At 33.1% G+C, this 20,664-nt stretch overlaps 1 protein-coding gene across 1 annotated transcript; it reads left to right on the top strand.

The window, feature by feature from the left end:
- Positions 1–3,008: 3,008 nt before the first annotated feature.
- On the top strand, positions 3,009–5,693 carry LOC115723069 (protein PSK SIMULATOR 1). The gene has a single exon (XM_030652478.2). The coding sequence runs from the start codon at positions 3,522–3,524 to the stop codon at positions 5,331–5,333; it is 1,812 nt and encodes a 603-aa protein (XP_030508338.2). The 5' UTR covers positions 3,009–3,521; the 3' UTR covers positions 5,334–5,693.
- The last annotated feature ends 14,971 nt before the right edge of the window (positions 5,694–20,664 follow it).

Below are 20,664 nucleotides of genomic sequence, written 5' to 3'. Positions count from 1 at the left end.
GGAGAACGACATTTTCTACCATATAACATCTCATAGGGAGCCATCCCTATTGTACTTTGGTAGCTGTTGTTGTAGGAGAATTCAATTAAAGGCAAGTACTTACTCCATGAACCCTCAAAGTCCATGACACAGGCTCGCAGTAGGTCTTCTAAAATCTGGATAGTTCTTTCTGACTGGCCATCAGTCTGAGGGTGAAAGGCCGTACTAAACTTTAACTTGGTACCCATAGCCTTCTGAAGACTCACCCAAAACTTCGATGTGAACTTTGGATCCCTATCTGATACAATAGATTTAGGGGCTCCATGGAGACGAACTATCTCCTTCACATACAATTCAGCATACTGATCCACTGAATAGGTAACTTTCACTGGTAGAAAGTGAGCCGACTTTGTAAATCTATCCACAATGACCCATACAGAATCATACATTCCCGTAGTTTTAGGCAAACCAGTTACAAAGTCCATTGCGATGTCCTCCCACTTCCATTTTGGAAGGACTAAAGGTTGCAATAACCCTGCCGGCCTCTGATGTTCAGCCTTAATCTGCTGGCAGGTTAAACACTTGGACACATAGTCCACCACATCTCTTTTCATCCCATACCACCAGAAGTAGGGTTTCAAATCCTGATACATCTTGGTGGTTCCCGGATGCAACGAATAAGGCGTGGTGTGAGCTTCATCCAGTATTTCTTTCTTAAGCTCATCAACACTAGGAACACAAACTCGAGCTTTATATAACAACATTCCACTGCTCGAGACTGAAAAGCCTCTAGGCCGACCAGCCACTACTTCGTCTCGAACTTTAACTAGTTCGGGATCTTCCAGTTGTGCCTTTCTGATTCTCTCCAACAGATCAGATTGGAGTGTTAAATTATGTAACTTCCCGACCACGAACTCAATTCCTGCACTAACCATTTCCGAGGCTAGTTGAGGAGCTATCATAACCGTATTACAAACTTGCCCGGGACCTTTTCTGCTTAAAGCATCGGCCACAACATTAGCTTTCCCGGGGTGATACAGTATTTCACAATCGTAGTCCTTAACCAACTCCAACCACCTCCTCTGCCTCATATTTAAATCTTTCTGGGTGAAAAAGTATTTAAGACTCTTATGATCAGTATAAATCTCACACTTTTCACCGTAAAGATAATGTCGCCAAATCTTTAAAGCAAAAACCACAGCAGCGAGCTCTAAATCATGAGTTGGGTAATGCTGCTCATAATCCTTCAGTTGACGAGAGGCATAGGCTATGACTCTGTCAGCTTGCATCAGAACACATCCCAGACTCTGTCAGGGTGAAATGGTAGTGTTTGTTGCACTGATGGTGGGTGATGATGAGTTCTGGAGGAGGGTCGTGGTTGTTAATCTTGGGGTGGTGATGATATATGTGAAAGTGAACTGAAAAAATAAATTAGAAAAGAAAATTGAAGAAGAAAAATAAAGGATTTTTTTAAATATATATTTTTAATTTATAATTTTTTTTATTTTAATTTATAATTTTATTTTTAAATATTTATTTACATGAATCAATAAAATTATGTCATGTACATTGTGTCTACATAAATGTACACATGGACAGTCCAACATGACACTTAACACTTAAAATGAATGGAAACTGTAAAGTGCTAACAATTTCCTAGCTTTTGTGGTTTTGTCGCAAATAACCCTTTATTGCTTAAACTTTCAGGGACATTTCTGTTCTATGTTGCTCGCTTACTTTAGTAGTTCATAATTTGACAAAGAGAAATGCTAAAGGGCACCAGTGGTGCCTAGCACCCTCCTATGTGTCAATATTGCTATTGGTCCAACTAAGTATCGGGTCCCATATAATTTAATATAATAACGTTTAGAGAGTATCGCTAGCTAATCGCAACGCGATATGTCGCAAAGGTGCTAGGCACTACTGGTACCTAATAGCAATGCTCTTTGACAAAATATATATTTTAGTTAAACGATGAGCTATTCTAATTCAATGAAGTTCTTGTTTGTTTGTAGATATCTGCAAATTTATGAAATATTCTAAATTACTACCTCAAAAATAAAAAAATAAAAAATTCTATCAAGTGAGACAAATTTAGTGGTACCCAAAAATTATAGCTAAACAAAGAGGATGGTAATGAGATTAGCATGAAGATCAACTTTTTCTTTTCTTAGTTGGCGGGAAAAAAAACGTGTTGTGATGTTTTAACACAAATTAAAGTAAAACAATCTTTGCAAAAAAAAAAAACAAAAATTAAAGAATAACAATTTAATGTGAAATAGAGAACTTTGCTACTTTTTTTCAAGAGAAGAAGGTGGACTTGTTGTGAGATAAAACCTTTTGACTTTGAAATGGCAACCCAATATTGCTATGTAATTTAGTTTACCTACCATTTGACACTGGAAAAATGTGGAAAGTACTAAAATGTTGATAAAATCATATAGAGCATCCTCATATATTATGTTTTGAATCAAACGCTCAAATCTTAAATTTTAGAGCATGTGAAATTTATAGCTTCAACTGCCTAAGTTGAGATCTCAAGTCAGACATTACATTAGAGTACTATAATGCTTTCCATCGATTCCAAGTCAAAATCACTTCTTTCCTCTGTGAATTTATTTTCTCTTTTTTTTTTTTAAAAAAATATTAAATTAATTTATCTAACGAAATGAAACGAAATCATTTCACTCCATTTTAGTTTTTGATGCATAAAAAAGGAAAGAAGTAGACCCATGTACAATCAAATGCCTTTATAGCTAATTTTAGCTCAAGACTTGTCCTCTTAAATTAATTTTACCAGAACCACTCACTCACTAACCTCCACTCCAAGAAGATGAACTAGAGAAATACCTATTTTGGAATAAGTTTTATTTTATTCAATTTATGTTTGACTTTCATTGTTGCAGACTTGCAGAGATCATATATAGTCAATATAATTATAAAAAAATTAATTTGTTAAGGGCATTTTAGTCAAATCAGAACAAAAGGTCCAAACCTAATACATTCAAATATCTAATAAAAACTACCCTGTTACTTAAGTCAGAGCACTTTCAAATACCGATCTCTCATTTTTCTGTTCTTTCTTTTCTCTTCGAAAGCTAAAGCTGAGAACACCTTGAAAGAGCGTCTTACCAACGCTGCAACTGATTCTCTTGCTAAAACCCACAAAAAAGATTTTCTCTTTTTGGCTCACAATCAATTGCGCATTCTCATCCACTCCACCACGCTTAGTTTCTTTCAGAGTTTTTCTCTTTCCGTGGTCCTTCATTCTGCTTTTCTTTTCTTTTTTTCTCAGCAAAATTTCATTCCCAGGTACTCATTTATGTTTGCCATTTCAATCATGATATGTTTGTTTCACGCCTAATTAGTATTCCATGCAGTTTTTTTAAGCTTTTGAGGGTAATGGGTATCTGTAGATGTGATTGAATTCTCAAAATTCTGGTTCCAAATCCAAGGGAAAAGTCTCATCTTTGGTTCTGAGAAAACCCATTTCTTTTTTTCTTTAAAGGGGGTGTGTGTTTCTTCTCTCTGCAACTACTACAATGGTTGCAGAGCCTTGGATTTTGAAGATGGGTAGCCAGGTTAGTACCAATCTGAAACAAACCTTTCTTCTTCAAACTTCGAAGAGAAAAAGCCTTAGAAACTCATCAGAGCATAGTGATAAAAAGAATAATAAGCAGACTATAGGCATTCTCTCTTTCGAGGTAGCTAATGTTATGTCCAAAACTGTATACCTCTATAAGTCCCTGACTGAGTCCGAGATATCCAAGCTTAAAAACGAGATCTTGAAGTGTGAGGGGGTTCAGAATCTTGTCTCCTCTGACGAGTCATATCTTCTTGAGCTTGCTTTAGCCGAGAGGCTTGACGACCTGAACAGGGTCGCAGCCGTTGTGTCTCGACTGGGCAAGAGGTGTACCGAGCCGGCTCTTCAAGGGTTCGAACATGTTTACTCTGATATCATGAGTGGGGTTATAGAAGTGAAGGAGTTGGGGTTTCTGGTAAAGGACATGGAGGCTATGGCGAGGAAGATGGAGAGGTACGTTAATGCCACTGCGAGATTGTATAGCGAGATGGAGGTTTTGAATGAATTGGAGCGAGCCATGAAGAAATTTCAGCATAATCAACATGAGGAAAGTAAGAGGGCTTTTGAGCAGAAATTCATGTGGCAGAAGCAAGATGTGAGGCATCTTAGGGACATTTCACTTTGGAACCAAACATATGACAAGGTTGTTGAATTGTTGGCCAGAACTGTGTGTACTGTCTATGCTAGGATTTGTTCTGTTTTTGGTGACTCTTGTCTGAGTTTTGAAGCTTCTTCTCAATCTCCTAACAAGGATGAAGGCATTCAGGTTTCAAGTCAGCTCGATCGTCGCCGCCATTCCCCAGCTGCAGCAGTCCCCCCCTTACCACCTAGAAGGGTTCTCAGCAAGAAGAATAGTGGAGTAATGCTCAAGAAGGGGTTGAGTTTTAAGTCTCAAGCTGATTCTAGAAGGAGTGAATTGGCCATGTTTCAACCAGAAGATATAGTTTTCCCTTGTGGAACTAGCCCTGGAAGGCTTTTCATGGAATGCCTTAGTTTAAGTAGTTCAGTTTCAAAGTTTGATGATGATGATGATTATTATGATGGCTGTGGTGGGGATTATGATGATCGAGGTAGCCAAATTTCTACTTGTCGTAGTGGTATTTTAACTAATGGATCAAGGAGAGAGCAAAGGAACAACTCTAGCTGTTTTAGTAGCTCACTGATTAGTATGGATCATCAGAGGCAATCAAACTCGATGAATGGTGCGAGATTTGGTCCCAAAAGTAGGCTAGTTTGCTACGCTCCTCCTTCAACTGTGGGGGGCTCAGCTCTAGCTTTGCACTATGCAAATGTCATTATTGTCATAGAAAAGTTACTTCGATACCCTCACCTTGTTGGCGAGGAAGCAAGAGATGATCTTTATCAGATGTTACCAACTAGCTTAAGATTATCTTTGAGGACTAATCTCAAGTCCTATATGAAGAACTTTGCAATATATGATGCCCCTCTTGCTCATGATTGGAAAGAAACTCTTGATGGCTTATTGAAATGGTTAGCTCCATTGGCACATAACATGATCAGATGGCAAAGTGAGCGAAATTTCGAACAGCAGCAGATTGTAACGCGAACAAATGTTCTTCTGCTTCAGACCTTGTACTTTGCTGATAGAGAGAAGACTGAGGCTGCCATATGCAAGCTTCTTCTTGGTTTGAATTACATATGCCGTTATGAACATCAGCAAAACGCATTGTTGGATTGTGCTAGCAGTTTCGATTTCGAAGACTGTATGGAGTGGCAACTGCAATGCAGAGCTGCAGCTTATGCTGATTGATGCTATCATTCTGTGTTTTGCATTCTTGAGCAAAGCTCGTGAAGCTTTTTCCTTGATTTTCCCAATACTTGAAGAAAACAGGTGATAGTTCAACAATCAACATGTGAATATATGAGAAAGAGATGTATGTATATGTAATTCATTGCAAGGTATGGGAATAATTTGACCTCAGATAGTAGTGCTCACTTCCATTTGTTTATGAAAAATAAGTTTTTCTTTTGTTTCTTAATCTTCTGTAGAATTGTATATATATGTTCATGTAAAGTTAGTCTTCTCTCTTGTATCTTGGCAATATTTGTAGTTCATAGTCTTATCAATGCAAAAAGGTCATATATATACCTCAACAAGTTACTAGTGAAATGTTATATTGTTGCCAATTTATACATCATGTTTAGTAGTTATTGTAATTTAAGTGTGATGAACACCAAATCGGTGGCACTGACCAAAAATCATAAAGGGTTTCGGAGATTTGTGAAATTTGGTGGCAAAAGCTAATTGTTTTTAATCATACATATAATATATTATTGTTGAACAGACAAACAATGACAACTAAGCTAAGTACTAATGTACTAACTACTAAGGGATGCTTACTTGTTATTATTAATTTTGGGAGTGGGGGTTGGGGGCTTTTTATTTCATTTATGTATCTTTTTGTTTTCATACCAACCTATATCCAATCAATTTATTGTATTTTACACACCAGTGTATCTATCTGTTAAAAGACAGCAAATCTTTGCTGTGTTGCAAACTTGCAATGCAACCATCTCTCTCTTATTCATAATTATGTTAAAAAAAAAGACCATCTTAATCTAATCTAATTGTGCCTTATACAAGTATTATATTTAAACTGAATTTATTGTGGGAAGGGTGACTGTACTTTCTTTTTCTGGTGTGATATAATACTCCACCTCAGCTATTTAGACCCCCTGACACCAGCCTTGCCTAGCTACACAGCGCCGTAGGAATAGGTAGTAATTATTGACTGCCATAACCACATTTCTTGTGCCAAAACCTTTCTGCCACGGAAGCATGACGTGAGAGCTTCAGCTGCTTCTTTTAATTTTTTATAATTCCAGAAAGAGCAGTGATAGCAATTAAAATAGGGTTAATATCATTTTTAAATTTTTTATTTTATAAAATATTAAAAGATAAGATCAATTTTGTATTTTCAAAAATGACATAAACAGGGCTCAAAGTTTAATTTTTTATAATTTTTTTAATAATAAAATTAGTACTATTTTAAAAATATAAGGTCTAATTTATCATTTAACAAAACAAAAGACTCAATTATTAATTTTTGCAAACTACAGGATCAAAAATATTATTTACCCATTAAAATATAAAGGAAAATGATACATAAATTTTCAAATTTATGAAGATATTTTATTTGAAACGGTACGTTACTATTATTATTGGGGATATTTGCGGCGAAAATTCTTATGTAGTTCGCATTGTTAAACTTTAATACTTATGTGTTGATCGAGATTTTCGTCAGCTATTTAATCTTGTTTTACAAAAATTAATTATAAGTAAAGAAAAGTATTTTTACGTCACTCTTATGAAAAGGTAATATTGTTATTACAATATAGCATACTCTCTTTTTTGGTTTTAGAGTTCTCTCTTTTGCTCTGAATTTTGATCCCATTTTCTCTTACATTCCTTCTCTACTTATAGACAGAGAAATGAGATATTTCGGGGTAATTGATACATCATCTCTTTACCTCTAGACTCACGTGTCCTTTTCTATAGGTGTAGGAAATAATTGTTACAATGTGCGCATTAAATAAGCTCCGAAGTATGAGTTTGGTGTGACACGACCTGACTTTTACGCAGTTGATGAGACAGTGCAAGGAGTAGTTGTCTGTTATAGTGAGATTTCTCTCACCTAGAAACTCGAGACCAGACTCCTTTTTGGAAGACACGTGTATTCAGTTTTCCAAGAAAAGCTGAGGTATCCATTAGAGACTCCTCGAGTTTAAACCTCGCCTAAGCTAGTTACGGCGAGATGATGCGAATATGATCAAAGTCTAGTCGCATTCATATGACTCGCATTGTGTGGGACCAAGTAACAGATTTAACTCGCATATACCAGGATATGTGCGGGTATCCTTTCTATACTCCTGCGAAGACATAAAGATCGATTCTCTATAATGCGAGCTGGTCCCAGTGCCCAACAACCTCGATAAACCAATATAGACTCATGCGTCTAGGTTCTATTAGCCCACTACACGATGTCCGTAAATGCGACTATTTAAGAACGCAGGCATCTTAGACTTAACCAAATGTTAGGTATATCCTAAGCCCGCGAGCTCACATCAGAATATGAACAGCCAACTCGAGCAATAGAAGTCGCATACGTTGCTGTATTTAGTGAATAGAAATTGTTATTCATTTATTAATGTTTACGTTTTTAGTTTAATTATTGTGAATCAATGTACAAACGGATTGACAATGAATACAATCCTGGTGTAGTTAACTGGACACTTGCTTTGTATATAAAGGGGTGATCCACCACGAAATGGGACCTACGAAACTCTTGCTACAGTGGACTAAGCAGACCGTGATCTGACTGAACCACTATAATCCTTTGTCTTCTTGTTATTTCCAGTTTTTGTTAAGTATTTACGTTCCCAGCTCGAGTACTCACCATTTTTAGGTTGAATACTCGCATTTGTTCTTCATACAATTTCCTCTTATTATTAGTATTATTATATATTTTTGGTGTTGCGAATTTCGCTCGACAACACTGTGAATTAGCGTTCATGGGAAAATACAATGTCAGAAAAGTATGGGCTAAATCCCAAAGACATCTTGTTTTGAGGATAGGTTCACTTTTCCGTCTATACTAAATCAGTCATCTACAATGCTTCGTCTTGGGAGATGTGTCAAAAACATTGGTAGCTCTCGGATGCTATATGATCTGAGATAACTCTCTTGGAGGACAAAGCTCCGACTCAGTTTCAACAACCCTTTTAGAATCATTGTTCACTCTCGAACGCCCACGCAACTCTGGGTGTTAATATTGATTTGTTATGTCTTCTACGTGGGCCCCATAGACATGTGGTCCACTCTCTACTTGCCACGTATTTTGGTATAAGAAATATGGACAATATTTACCCCCAAGTTCTAGCTTGCAATTTGGTAAGTTCGGACTGTTGGAAATTATTTTACCAGGATCTAGATTTACTAACAAGTATGTTGGATTAACAACCTAATATGAATTCTAAAACAATGAAAATAAACACATATAAAGTTAGAAAACCTTACAGTGGGTGCAGCGGAATAATATGACTCCTTTCGTTCAGATCTCTAGCCCTTGATTCCTTTCTGTAGCAGAGCATCACCAAGATCTGAACCTGGATCTTCTTTTCTCCTTCTTTGATGCAGAAATTCCATAGTCTTCCATACTATGATTGAGATACCACTTGATGTGTGTGGGCACTACTCATCTCACAAGGATTTCAAAATTTCTCTCTATTTTTCTCTCTTAATTTCGTGGCTTTTCATGCATGCAAGAGAAGAGAATAAGGTTGCTTTACATAGGGAAAAGGGAGAGCACAACTTTTCAAATAAAACAGTTTCCTTAATCACTGTGTAATCAATTAAATGCCTTTTTTAGTGTGATCAACCACTTTCCTATTTTAGCTAGGCTTTGATTAGCAATTACATGGCAATTAAAAAATAAAAATAATAATTGGGAAACACAAAGGGAGTGCTCGGCCCATAGAGGGAAATGGGCCTCACTTGGATTTTGCAGTTTCCTCAATTTTATTTCTATTTCTCCAAAAATGCCACTTTTCCAATTCTAATCATTTAAATGCCAAAACTAATTATTTAATAACTAAAATAGATTATTAAATAATATTGTCATTTAAAATAATTATTAATTAGACATACAAAGTCTCTTAATTAATAATTAAACCTAGAAACACTTTTCTTTACAATTTCATCCTTAAACTGTGAGAATTCATAAAGTAGACATAGTCTAACTTTTAGAATTATAATTGATTAATTAAAATCAATTAACTGAGTCTTACAAGCAGTATGGTCTCAACTAGTATGGGGGTCATGGGTCTATATAACCGAGCTTCCAATAAGTCGAACCGAATTTACCAAGTAAATTCCCTAACTTATTAATTCCTCATTGAATCCACACTTAGAACTTGGAATTGCACTCTCAGTCATATAGAAACGCTCTATATGTTCCACGATATAGACACGTCATTAGTAATCCATTGTTATAACCCTAATGTGATCAATGATCCTCTATATAGATGATTTACACTGTACAGGATTAAATTACCGTAACACCCTACAATGTATTTTATCCTTAAAACACTTAACCCTGTATAAATGATATTTCACCTAAGTGAAATGAGATCTCCACCATTTATCTTCGTTTGGTTAAGCTCGAAGGAAATCATCCTTTACTTCTATTTGCCAAATAGAAGCTGTTGGAAGTTATTTTACCAGGATCTTAGATCTACTCACAAGTATGTTGATTTAACAACCTAAATATGAACTTCTAAAACGATATGAAATTAAACACATAAGAGTATCAGAAATCTTACAGTGATTGCAGCGGAATATATAAATAAACCTATAAGAATACTTTAATTAAATTTCAAAAATGGAATAATTTTGAAAAATATCTTATTTAAGTTGTTTAGAAAATCTAAATACCCAACTTAAAATATTCTTCAAAAATGACTTAATTAAATATTACCAATTAAGTAGTAACCACTTAATTTAGAAGATATTCCATTTTAAGTTCCCATATTTAGAAAATATCAACTTAAAAAATATCTAAAGAATCTTAATAACCAATTTCCAAAATTCCTAAACTTAATTTATAATAGGAAATTCAAAAATATTCAAATCTAAGTTGATTTGATAGATTTAACTAAATCTCAACTTAAATAGGAATATTTAATGAAATTATAAAATTAAGATTCAGAAAGAATTTATATGGTTATAATTCCATATTTAATTAAAACAAGAAAAATACATATAGCTTTCTAGAATATGACTATTCAAACTATGTTTTTTCTTAAATTAATTTCAAGGAACAATGAAATTAATTATGTTGCTAATCAATCTTTTATTAGGTCAAACTAATATAATTAACCTATCACAGTTATCCAAATCAGGCAAATGGGCCTTCACAATTGGGGTTGTTCATGTGAGGGGGAGCTGGGTCCAGTATGTCGCACCCACTTCTAAGGCTCCCAACTCTCACACAAGGCCCAAAAGAGAGGAATTTAACCTTACAATGAATAACTGTTATTAATTGAATAGACTCACAACTAAATGAGCCTAAATAAAATCTATCAGTTATGATATTTTATTTAGCAACAACCACCTATATGTATCTATAATAGAAATTAAACATATAGGCTCACACAGGCATACACATTTGGATGGATCCTATCATGTTGCTAAGTCATACACAGATGAAAGAAGTTTGTAAAAATTACCTGTTACAAATTATTTACTTGATCTATCGTTAATTGAACCTTTGGTTAAAACTAGATCATCTGATCTATCTTCAAGTTAACCAGGGCAATTTAGATCAAGCAATAATAGGTTTTAGAAAACTTACAAACAATCTAAAACACATACTCCTGCAACAAAGGTTTGATTTGGATAGTTGGATGTAGGATTTATTTAATTTTAATCATTTATTTCGAAAAATAAAATAAAACTAAACCTACCATTTTGAAAAATTAGGTTTTGGGTAACCTAATTGTCATTTCAAAATAAATTGCTAACTTTCCTTTTAAATTTCATGTTATTTAATAAATTAAAAAATAAAATAGAAAATGGTAAATACATACCCTTTTCTTGTTTTACAATTTAATTTAATTAAAAAATAACAAAATTTAAAAGTTAACAAAAAAAAATACCTTATTTCCTCTTTTAAAATTATCATGATTATTGTGATCTTATTTTAATTAAGGTCAAGTTACCAAAAAAAAAAAAAAATTAATATCTGACCTTAAAAAAAATAAAATAATCAAATTTGAAAGGAAATAAGAAAAAGGTAAGCAAAACTTGATTTTTTCCTATTTTTAAAATCAAATTACACTAATATCTAAAATTAATTTTAAAAAATTAAAATTAATTTATTTCTGATAATTAGATTTGAAATTTGAAAAACAAAAATCAACATACAAAACTACACAAAAAATCGGAATTTAATTCCATGAAATAGCATGAAAAATCGAAAAAATTGAAAAATTGGATGAACTGTACGGATGGCATGCTGTGCATGGCCATCCGCGCGCGGATCTGGGGTTATTGGCCGAGAAATCACGGCGCAGGGAGGCTGCAAGCAGCCCTTCCGCGCGCGTGATGAGGTTGCTCGTCACCCCGATTTTCCAATTTTCAAAAATTCATAACTAATTCAAATTAAATCGAAATCGAGTTCTGTAAAAAAGTAAATTGCTTAGAATTTTCCAAACTATCCAACAAAAATAATTACAGAATAAAAACAGTAACCATTTTTCCCAGAATTCACAAACAACATTCAAACATCAATATGACAAGCAAAGCAACATGATACCATCCAAAAAACAAGCAAATTGTTTTAAGTCCAAATTTCTTGCAAGCAAATCAATTACCATGGCTCGGTGCCGGTTGTTGGAAGTTATTTTACCAGGATCTTAGATCTACTCACAAGTATGTTGATTTAACAACCTAAATATGAACTTCTAAAACGATATGAAATTAAACACATAAGAGTATCAGAAATCTTACAGTGATTGCAGCGGAATATATATGTCTCCTCCCACTCAGATCTCTAACCCTTGATTCCTTTACGTAGCGAGTATAATCAAGATCCGAGCCCGAAAGTCCTTCTTTGTTGTCTGCGAAATCTACACAGCCTTCCTCACTATGATTGAGGTATTACTTGATGTGTGTGGGCACTACTCTAGCACTCATACATTTCGAAACGAGTGTAGGTATAGAGAGAGAGAGAGGGTGGCGGCTCGTAGAGAATTTTCGAGAGAAAATTCTTTCGGAATAATGCTTGTGAAAAGCTTTTTCAGAGATGTTAAAAACTGAAGCCTTTGCCTTCTATTTATAGAAGACCACCAAGGGCTATGATTGACATTTTGAACTGAGAAAATCAAGGGAAAAGGAAGGTAAAGGGGGCCGGCCTAAGCAATGTGGAAACAAGGCTTGCCTCTTTTCCAACTTTCCTTTTCCTACACTTGATAGTTTCCCTTTTTGTGAAATGTTGCCAATTCCACTGTTCAACCATATTAATGATAAATCTAATTACTTAATAATTAAAAATAATTATCAAATAATATATTATCATTTATTTTATTAATAATGAAACTAATTAAAGTTTCCTAATTAATAAATATGCCCTTCAAAATCTCTATTTACTGTTTTGCCCTTAATGAGTGCTAAATTCTCAAACTGACAAGTTTATCTTGAGAATTCTTAATTGATTAATTAAAATCAATTAAATGAGTCCTACAAGTAATATCATCTCAACTAGTGAGGGGACCATGGGTCTATATATCCGAGCTTCCAATAAGCAGATCTTGAATTTACCACTTAAATTCACTGACTTATTAATTCTTCGTTGAATCCACACATAGAACTCAGAATTGCACTCTCAGTATATAGAATGCTCTATATGTTCCACCATATAGACACATTATTAGTTATCCATTGTTATAATCCTAATGTGATCAATGATCCTCTATATGGATGATCTACACTGTAAAGGGACTTAAATTACCGTAACACCCTACAATGTATTTTATCCTTAAAACACTTAACCCTGTATAAATGATATTTCAACTAAGTGAAATGAGTACTCAATCATTTATCTCGTTTGGTTAAGCTCGAAGGAAATCACCCTTTGCTTACTATTCGTCAGATAGAAGCTATAGACTCCATATTTATGTTAGCGCTCCCACTCAATCGCACTACCGTGTTCACAAAACTTGGCTTAACTAACAAATCAAAGAACACGAGTAATACTCTTGAAATTGAGCCTAACCATATCAGGATTTCGATCATGTGATCTAGGATCAACTTATGATATTGAATTGAATAGATATTTACGGTAAGTTTCAAAATCCAATTCAAAGTTCAATATCGGTCCATTCCAATGCATACTCCATGCATCCAACCTGAGCTTTACTTTAACCTATGTTCTGGAAAGAACATAACATTTCTCCAAATGTAAGTAAACTCTGTTGTAGATTGTCATATCAGTGAAACCCAGTGTTCTGATAAATCTAGGAATACTTTATTCACATAGTCATGTTTATTTTCCACTGTGTTGACAACACAATAAACATGTTCAGGTATGTGAAAGGGGTTTGGATGAATTTATAAATCAAATAGACAAGCAATTGATTAAGTGAACCAAAACATACACAAGTGAATGAAAAATTACTTCTGTTACTTTATTGATATAGAATAATCTGGATTACATTGAAACAGAGTTTTATTTAGGGCATAAAACCCAACAGAAGCTATAGATTCCATATTTATGTTAGCGCTCCCCCACTCAATTGTATTACCGTGTTCCCAAAATGTACGTATTACCCTGATACAAAACTGGGCTTAACTAACAAATCAAAGAACACGAGTAATACCCTTGAAATTGAGCCTAACCATATCAGGATTTCGATCATGTGATCTAGGATCAACTTATGATATTGAATTGAATAGATATTTACGGTAAGTTTCAAAATCTAATTCAAAGTTCAATATCGGTCCATTCCAATGCATACTCCATGCATCCAACCTGAACTTTACTTTAACCTATGTTCTGGAAAGAACATAACATTTCTCCAAATGTAAGTAAACTCTGTTGTAGATTGTCATATCAGTAAAACCCAGTGTTTTGATAAATCTAGGAATACTTTATTCACATAGTCATGTTTATTTTCCACTGTGTTGACAACACAATAAACATGATCAAGTATGTGAAAAGGGGTTTGGATGAATTTATAAATCAAATAGACAAGCAATTGATTAAGTGAACCATGCAACATAAAAATGTTATTTCTGATCTTTATTAATAAGTAAATCTGATTATATGAAATGAGTTTTATTTAGGGCATAAAACCCAACACGGACTTGCTATTATATACTCTTTTCAGTTTCCTTCTGGAAGGTTTGCAATATGACGCTACATTTGCGCAGAGCACGCCTATTCGTACGAACGTGCCAAGTGGTCTTGTAGTGGATGGATATAACTCCAAACATCCCTTCATAAATGTGTTTCTTTACACCCTTCCCCAGTCGTCAGATCGTTGTGTGTTAATTGGAATTTGAAGGGAACCGTAGGATCACCAAGGGACCAGGATCGAGGGTTGAAGGTTATAAGTATCATTTGCCTTCTCCTTTCTCACATTTTACTCTCTTGTTATTTTCTTTAGAGCTCCAAACTGGAAAATCCTTCAAGCAAACCAGATTTCCTCATACTATTCCTTCGATGTTGCCATGCACAGTACTACCTTCGCCATTTGATAGCACCATCTGCACCATCTCGACCTCAATTTTGTAAGTATCAACACTCGTCTGTGATCAATTTTCGGCTGTATAGAATTGTTTTTTTTGCAAAGCCCTCTGATTTTGAGAATGTATGTGGAGAGTAAAAAAAATTCTTTCATATTTTGGGTCTCGATTGTCCACTTTGTGCTTTGCATCAGGAAATCTTAAAATATGCATTTTTTCCTTATTGTGAAATGTAAGTATTGGCTTGATTTTCCTTTTCTCGTGCAACCCATTATCTTTTTCATGAGAAACCACCATTTTCTTTTTTTATTACACATTGATACACAATTTTTTATTGCAAGCGTAAAGTGTTGTTATACCGAAATTTTAATTCTAAGTCGACCCCACAAGGATTGATTATTAAATTCACTAATTATTATATTTTTTTGATTTTATACTTTAATTAGAAAATTTAAAATAAATAATAATTAAGAATGAAATAATAAAATAACTAAAAAGTAAACAGACAAATAATAATTTAAATTAGAAAGTAAAGACATAAAACATTGATTTCCCTATTTCAAATTATGAATCTCAATTCACCAATTATCCAATTTATTATATAATTTGTAGTTTCAAGAATCCTAATATAATCTATTAACCTCCCTCGAGTGATGATAGAATTAACATAATTAACTAACAAGATATCTCTATTCAATATTAATAAATTAAGCAATATGATTCTCTTTAAATGAAACTCATTGAATTAGTAAAATCTCTCAATCTTAAACTTTTCCTATGGCATGCAATTCTATGTCCAATTTTAGATTACTTGTCTCAAGTGTAAAGCCTAAAATTTTTATACTAATTAATAATGATCAAGCATTAACAAGATGATAATTAACACATAATTACATAAACAAAAAAATAAGAACAAATATAGAAATAATCTAAAAACTTTATTTCATAATCGAAAATAGTTCCATCAACACTCTAGAAAAAGTGTTTAGTTCATATTCACAAACATAATAACTACAATAATCATGTTCATAATTAAATAACTAAACAAAAGAATAAAGAAGAAGAAGAAAATGACTTTAATGATGATAGTAGATGATGACTGCTTCAAATATTTTCCCTCTTGCTCTTCAATGTATTTCTAATCTCAAGATTGCTTGTTTGTATCTATCCTATCGTCTAAAAAGTAGAATTACTTCATTAATTTTTTATATAGGCCCCAAAAAGATAGAAAGAATCCATTTAGAATTAGGATTTAAATTCAAAAATACACGTACGACGGTATAGCGCTAAAGATACGGCGCTATAGCGCCATACATGACTTCTCGATATCACCCATGTGCTAAAATTATCTTTTTTCTCCGTTTTATCTCTTTTTTTTACTACTTCGACCTTGCTCAGTAAATTATACATAAATTTCACGTTCAGACTCTAAATGAGATATTTTAACATATTTTAAAAAGTTGTGAACATTCTCTATCATTTTAGATTTCATAAGATTTTTGAGAAAATGATGAAAATATTGTCAAAAATTAGCTCAAAGATCTCAGTCCATCACAAAATTGTCTTTTAAGCACAAACCTACACACTTAGAGAAAATACTTCAAATCTATACAAAACTGTAAGAAAACAATATTAATTCATCTAATAAATGTGCACTCATCACATCCCCAAACTCAAACTATTGCTTGTCCTCAAGCGATGAAAAAGAAAAAAACTAAACTAAAAGCTAAAAAAAAAAACTAACAAGTCAATTATTGGATGACAAAAAAAGAAGCTTAGACCAAAGGTAATTTATCTCAAATTACCAATATGTCTTTCAATTATTCAACATGCACTTCAAACAAAGGACTAGAATTTTAACTTATTTAAACTTAACTTCCAATATTGTATTTTTTATTAAAAATATGTATATGTCAATTCTACTAACTCTATATACATGTAATCTATGTGCATAAAGATTTTCCTTACCACAAAACATTCAAGATAAGCATAGGATTATATAACCAATTCATCTCCACTAATGTAAACTAAAGTCATGTAGATCAAAAGGACTATAGGCATGTAACGTTAGACTTAGGTAAATGGTGGATAATAATATCATTTAGGCTAGTGTTTCACACCATAAATCTACAAATCTAATCAGAAATATAAAATCTTCATTATAAATTTCATTTTCTCCCAAAAATATTTTTTTTATTTGATACCTCCTTGTTCACACAAGTAAAGTTATAATTCTATCAAATTTATATCTTGTTATTATTTTTTTTTTCTCAATATGATTTTTTTTTCTTTAAAGCTGTTTTTTTAATAACAAGAGAACTTTTCAACGTAATATACTTGGATCATAACTCTTTATGCACATACATTCTTTTCAAACATAATTCTCAGGAAGATTTCTCATCCCACTTACATCATATATATTTTATTTAGTACACAAGAACCTATGTTTATTGTGCAAAATAGGATAAGGATAATCTATTTAAGTTCATGGCTCATAATCAAGGATAAATATGCATTTTGTTTATAACTAAGAATAAAAATTAAAAAAATTAGGCTCAAAATAGGACAACAAAGGATAATATATTAAGGTTAGCTTTTTGGCTCAAACAATACAAAGAAAATTGCCTTAATCATCTCCATACAATAAATATTTAGGATTTTACCTCAATAAATTAATCACACAAGTTTTAGTTATCTTAATATCAACTAAATCAAACAAAGTCTACATACACACATAAAATCACAATATATATTGAACAAGTAGAATGACACACATGTCAAGCACACAATCCACAAGTCTTTCACACATGGTAAATAATATCAAAGAGTTTAGCATGAGTTCATCATCAAATCCCACAGGTCACAAGTCAATGTTAAAAAAAAAACATGAAAATTGCCTCCTCATCCCTAAACTTAAAATAAACAGTGTCCCCACTGTGCAATAAAATCGAAGGAGAGAAAACAAACCAGAGCAGCTAGGACTACGGGTCTATAGCTATATCACTGCCATCAATAGCAGGTGGCTCGTCATCATTACCAGTAGGTGGTTGGTTGTTGGAATTATTTTATCAGGATCTTAGATCTACTCACAAGTATGTTGTTTAACACCCTAAATATGAACTTTCTAAAACGATAAAATAAACACATATAAAGTTAAGAAAACCTTACATTGATGCAGCGGAATTAATGTCTCCTTCCACTCAGATCTCTAACCCTTGTATCCTTTCTGTCGCAGAGTATTATCAAGATCTGAGCCCGAATGTCCTTCTCTTTGTTTGTGATCCTTCACAGTCTTCCAATCTATGATTGAGTTACCACTTGCTGTGTGTGGGCACTTACTCTATCACTAAGGTTCGAAATTTATGAAGAAGAAAAGAGAGAGAGAGATTTCGGCTATAGAGAGAAAAGGAAAGGCTCAGTTTTCTGAAGAGAGAATTTTTCTGACAGAAAAGCTTATGAAAACTTATAATTTGACTGAGCCATCACTTTCTATTTATAGGCAGCTACTAGGTTTAGGTTAGGAATTATTTGGCATTAAAATAATGAAGATATCAATTTGAAAATCCACTTTAAGTGGCCAACCATGGTGTGCATGGGCCTCACATGGATTTTGCGGTTTCCTCAATTTTATTTCTATTTCTCCAAAAATGCCATTTTTCCAATTCTAATCATTTAAATGCCAAAACTAATTATTTAATAACTAAAATAGATTATTAAATAATATTGTCATTTAAAATAATTATTAATTAGACATGCAAAGTCTCTTAATTAATAATTAAACCTAAAAACCTTTTTATTTCCAATTTCATCCTTAAACTGTGAGAATTCACAAATTAGACATAGTCTAACTTTTAGAATTATAATTGACTAATCATAAATCAATTATAGAGTCTTACAAACAGTATAGTCTCAACTAGAATGGGGACCATGGATCTATATGCTGAGCTTCCAATAAGTTGAACCGATTTACCAAGTAAATCCCTAACTTATTAATTCCTTGTTGAATCCACTCTTAGAACTTGGAATTGCACTCTCAGACTTATTTAGAGCATATCATATGTTCCACGATATCAATATGCTATCTCATTTAACCATTGTTATAATCTTAATGTGATTAAATGATCCTTTATATAGATGATTTACATCGAGATGGGACAAATTTACCGTTTACACCCCTCAATGTATTTTGCCTCTTTGAACACTTAGTTATACGTAAATAATGTTTTAGTCATCTAATATATAGTCACTGAAACAAGAGCTCATCCATTTACTTCTATTTAACTAAGCTCGAAGGGAATCATCACTTTACTTCTATACACCAGTAGAAGCTATAGATTTTCATATTTATGTTCAGCACTCCCACTCAGTTATGCTATCATGTTCTCAAAATATATGTATCACCCTGACCTAAAAGTAGGCTTAACTAATAAATCAAAGAACATGAATAGCACTCCTGAGATTGAGCCTAAGCATATCAGGATTTAGATTCTCTTAATCTAAGATAAACTTCTGATATTGACTTGGAAAGATACAACGGTAAGTTTATAATATCTTATCTAAGTTCAATATCGGTCCAGTCGAAACTAGTATACTTTACCATTGTCCTGGAAAGAACATAACACTTACTCCAAGTGTAAGTATACTTCATCGCTGATTATCACATCAGTGTAAATCCAAAACACTGATGAACAGGGACCAAATCTTTTGAATCATATAATCACAATCACATTCTACTGTATTGACAATCCTGTAATTGTGAATAACTATATGTTCTGGATTTAACTGATTTTGTGCATATATCAAGTATATATATTAAACCATAAACATGTAACATACATGTAATCATAAATCACTTCAAAATTCTAAATTGATAACTAATCAGATTGTAATGGGTTTTATTTAGGGCACAAAACCCAACAAACTCCCACTTGCACTAACATAAAACAAGTTGTGCATTACAATCAATCTTTTGCCTCGATCCTCTGATCAAGTGTAGTATATTTGAATCCACCCATATTTCTGGAACCAGGTTCATAAAACTTATGAAACATCCTTAACTATATGCTTTACTCATCAAAGGATACTGAAATCCTTACTGCCCATTAAGTACATCTGAACAAACAGAAGACATATCTCTCAAATTTTAAAATTTGGAATTGAGATAATGCAGTGTAGAATTTTCTTCAGTAAAATAACTTTCTGGTAATTTCGAATTTACAAAGTTATATCTTCTCTGATGAAGCTTGAATTATTATAGATGGGTTTTTACACTCTTCTACAATGATTCCTCCACCCCCAGAGTAACCACCATCTCAAAATTCTTTATGAGTCGGTGTGGATCATTAAAGCATAGTTCCTTAATATCTAACATATAGGTCACTTTCATAAATCTTTCTTGATTGTCCCCTAATGTTCCCCATTTGATTACATCTCAGATGGCTCCCACTCAATAGCAGATGTCTGGTTAAAAAATTTTAACCTTTTACTATTGTTTCTGGGAGCATCTCATTGTGACTTATTATCTTAGTCTGAAACTGTAAGTTTCTCTAAGACTAGGTCAACAACATAGCAGTCTAGTATTTGAAGTGTAAAATACTTGCTAGAGATTAAGCAATCAAATCAAGATACCATAAAATGCTATGAGGATTAGAAATCTTGACTCAAGTCATTCGAATAGACTATGTAAGAATTCTTCTATCTTATTCTCATAATTCTGATAAGTTATTTCTATCCATGTGAATGGTTAGATTTGTTTTATCAGAGGTGTTCTTAAGTTCCTATCACAAATATCAACCAAACGAAGATGGGTAAAGAATTTAATATTCTCCCACTCAAC

This window comes from Cannabis sativa, chromosome 9 (genome assembly GCF_029168945.1).
Source record: "Cannabis sativa cultivar Pink pepper isolate KNU-18-1 chromosome 9, ASM2916894v1, whole genome shotgun sequence".
NCBI classification, from domain to species: Eukaryota; Viridiplantae; Streptophyta; class Magnoliopsida; order Rosales; family Cannabaceae; genus Cannabis; species Cannabis sativa.
The sequence above is the reverse complement of the archived record's forward strand: the minus strand, read 5'-3'. Positions and strand labels throughout refer to the sequence as shown.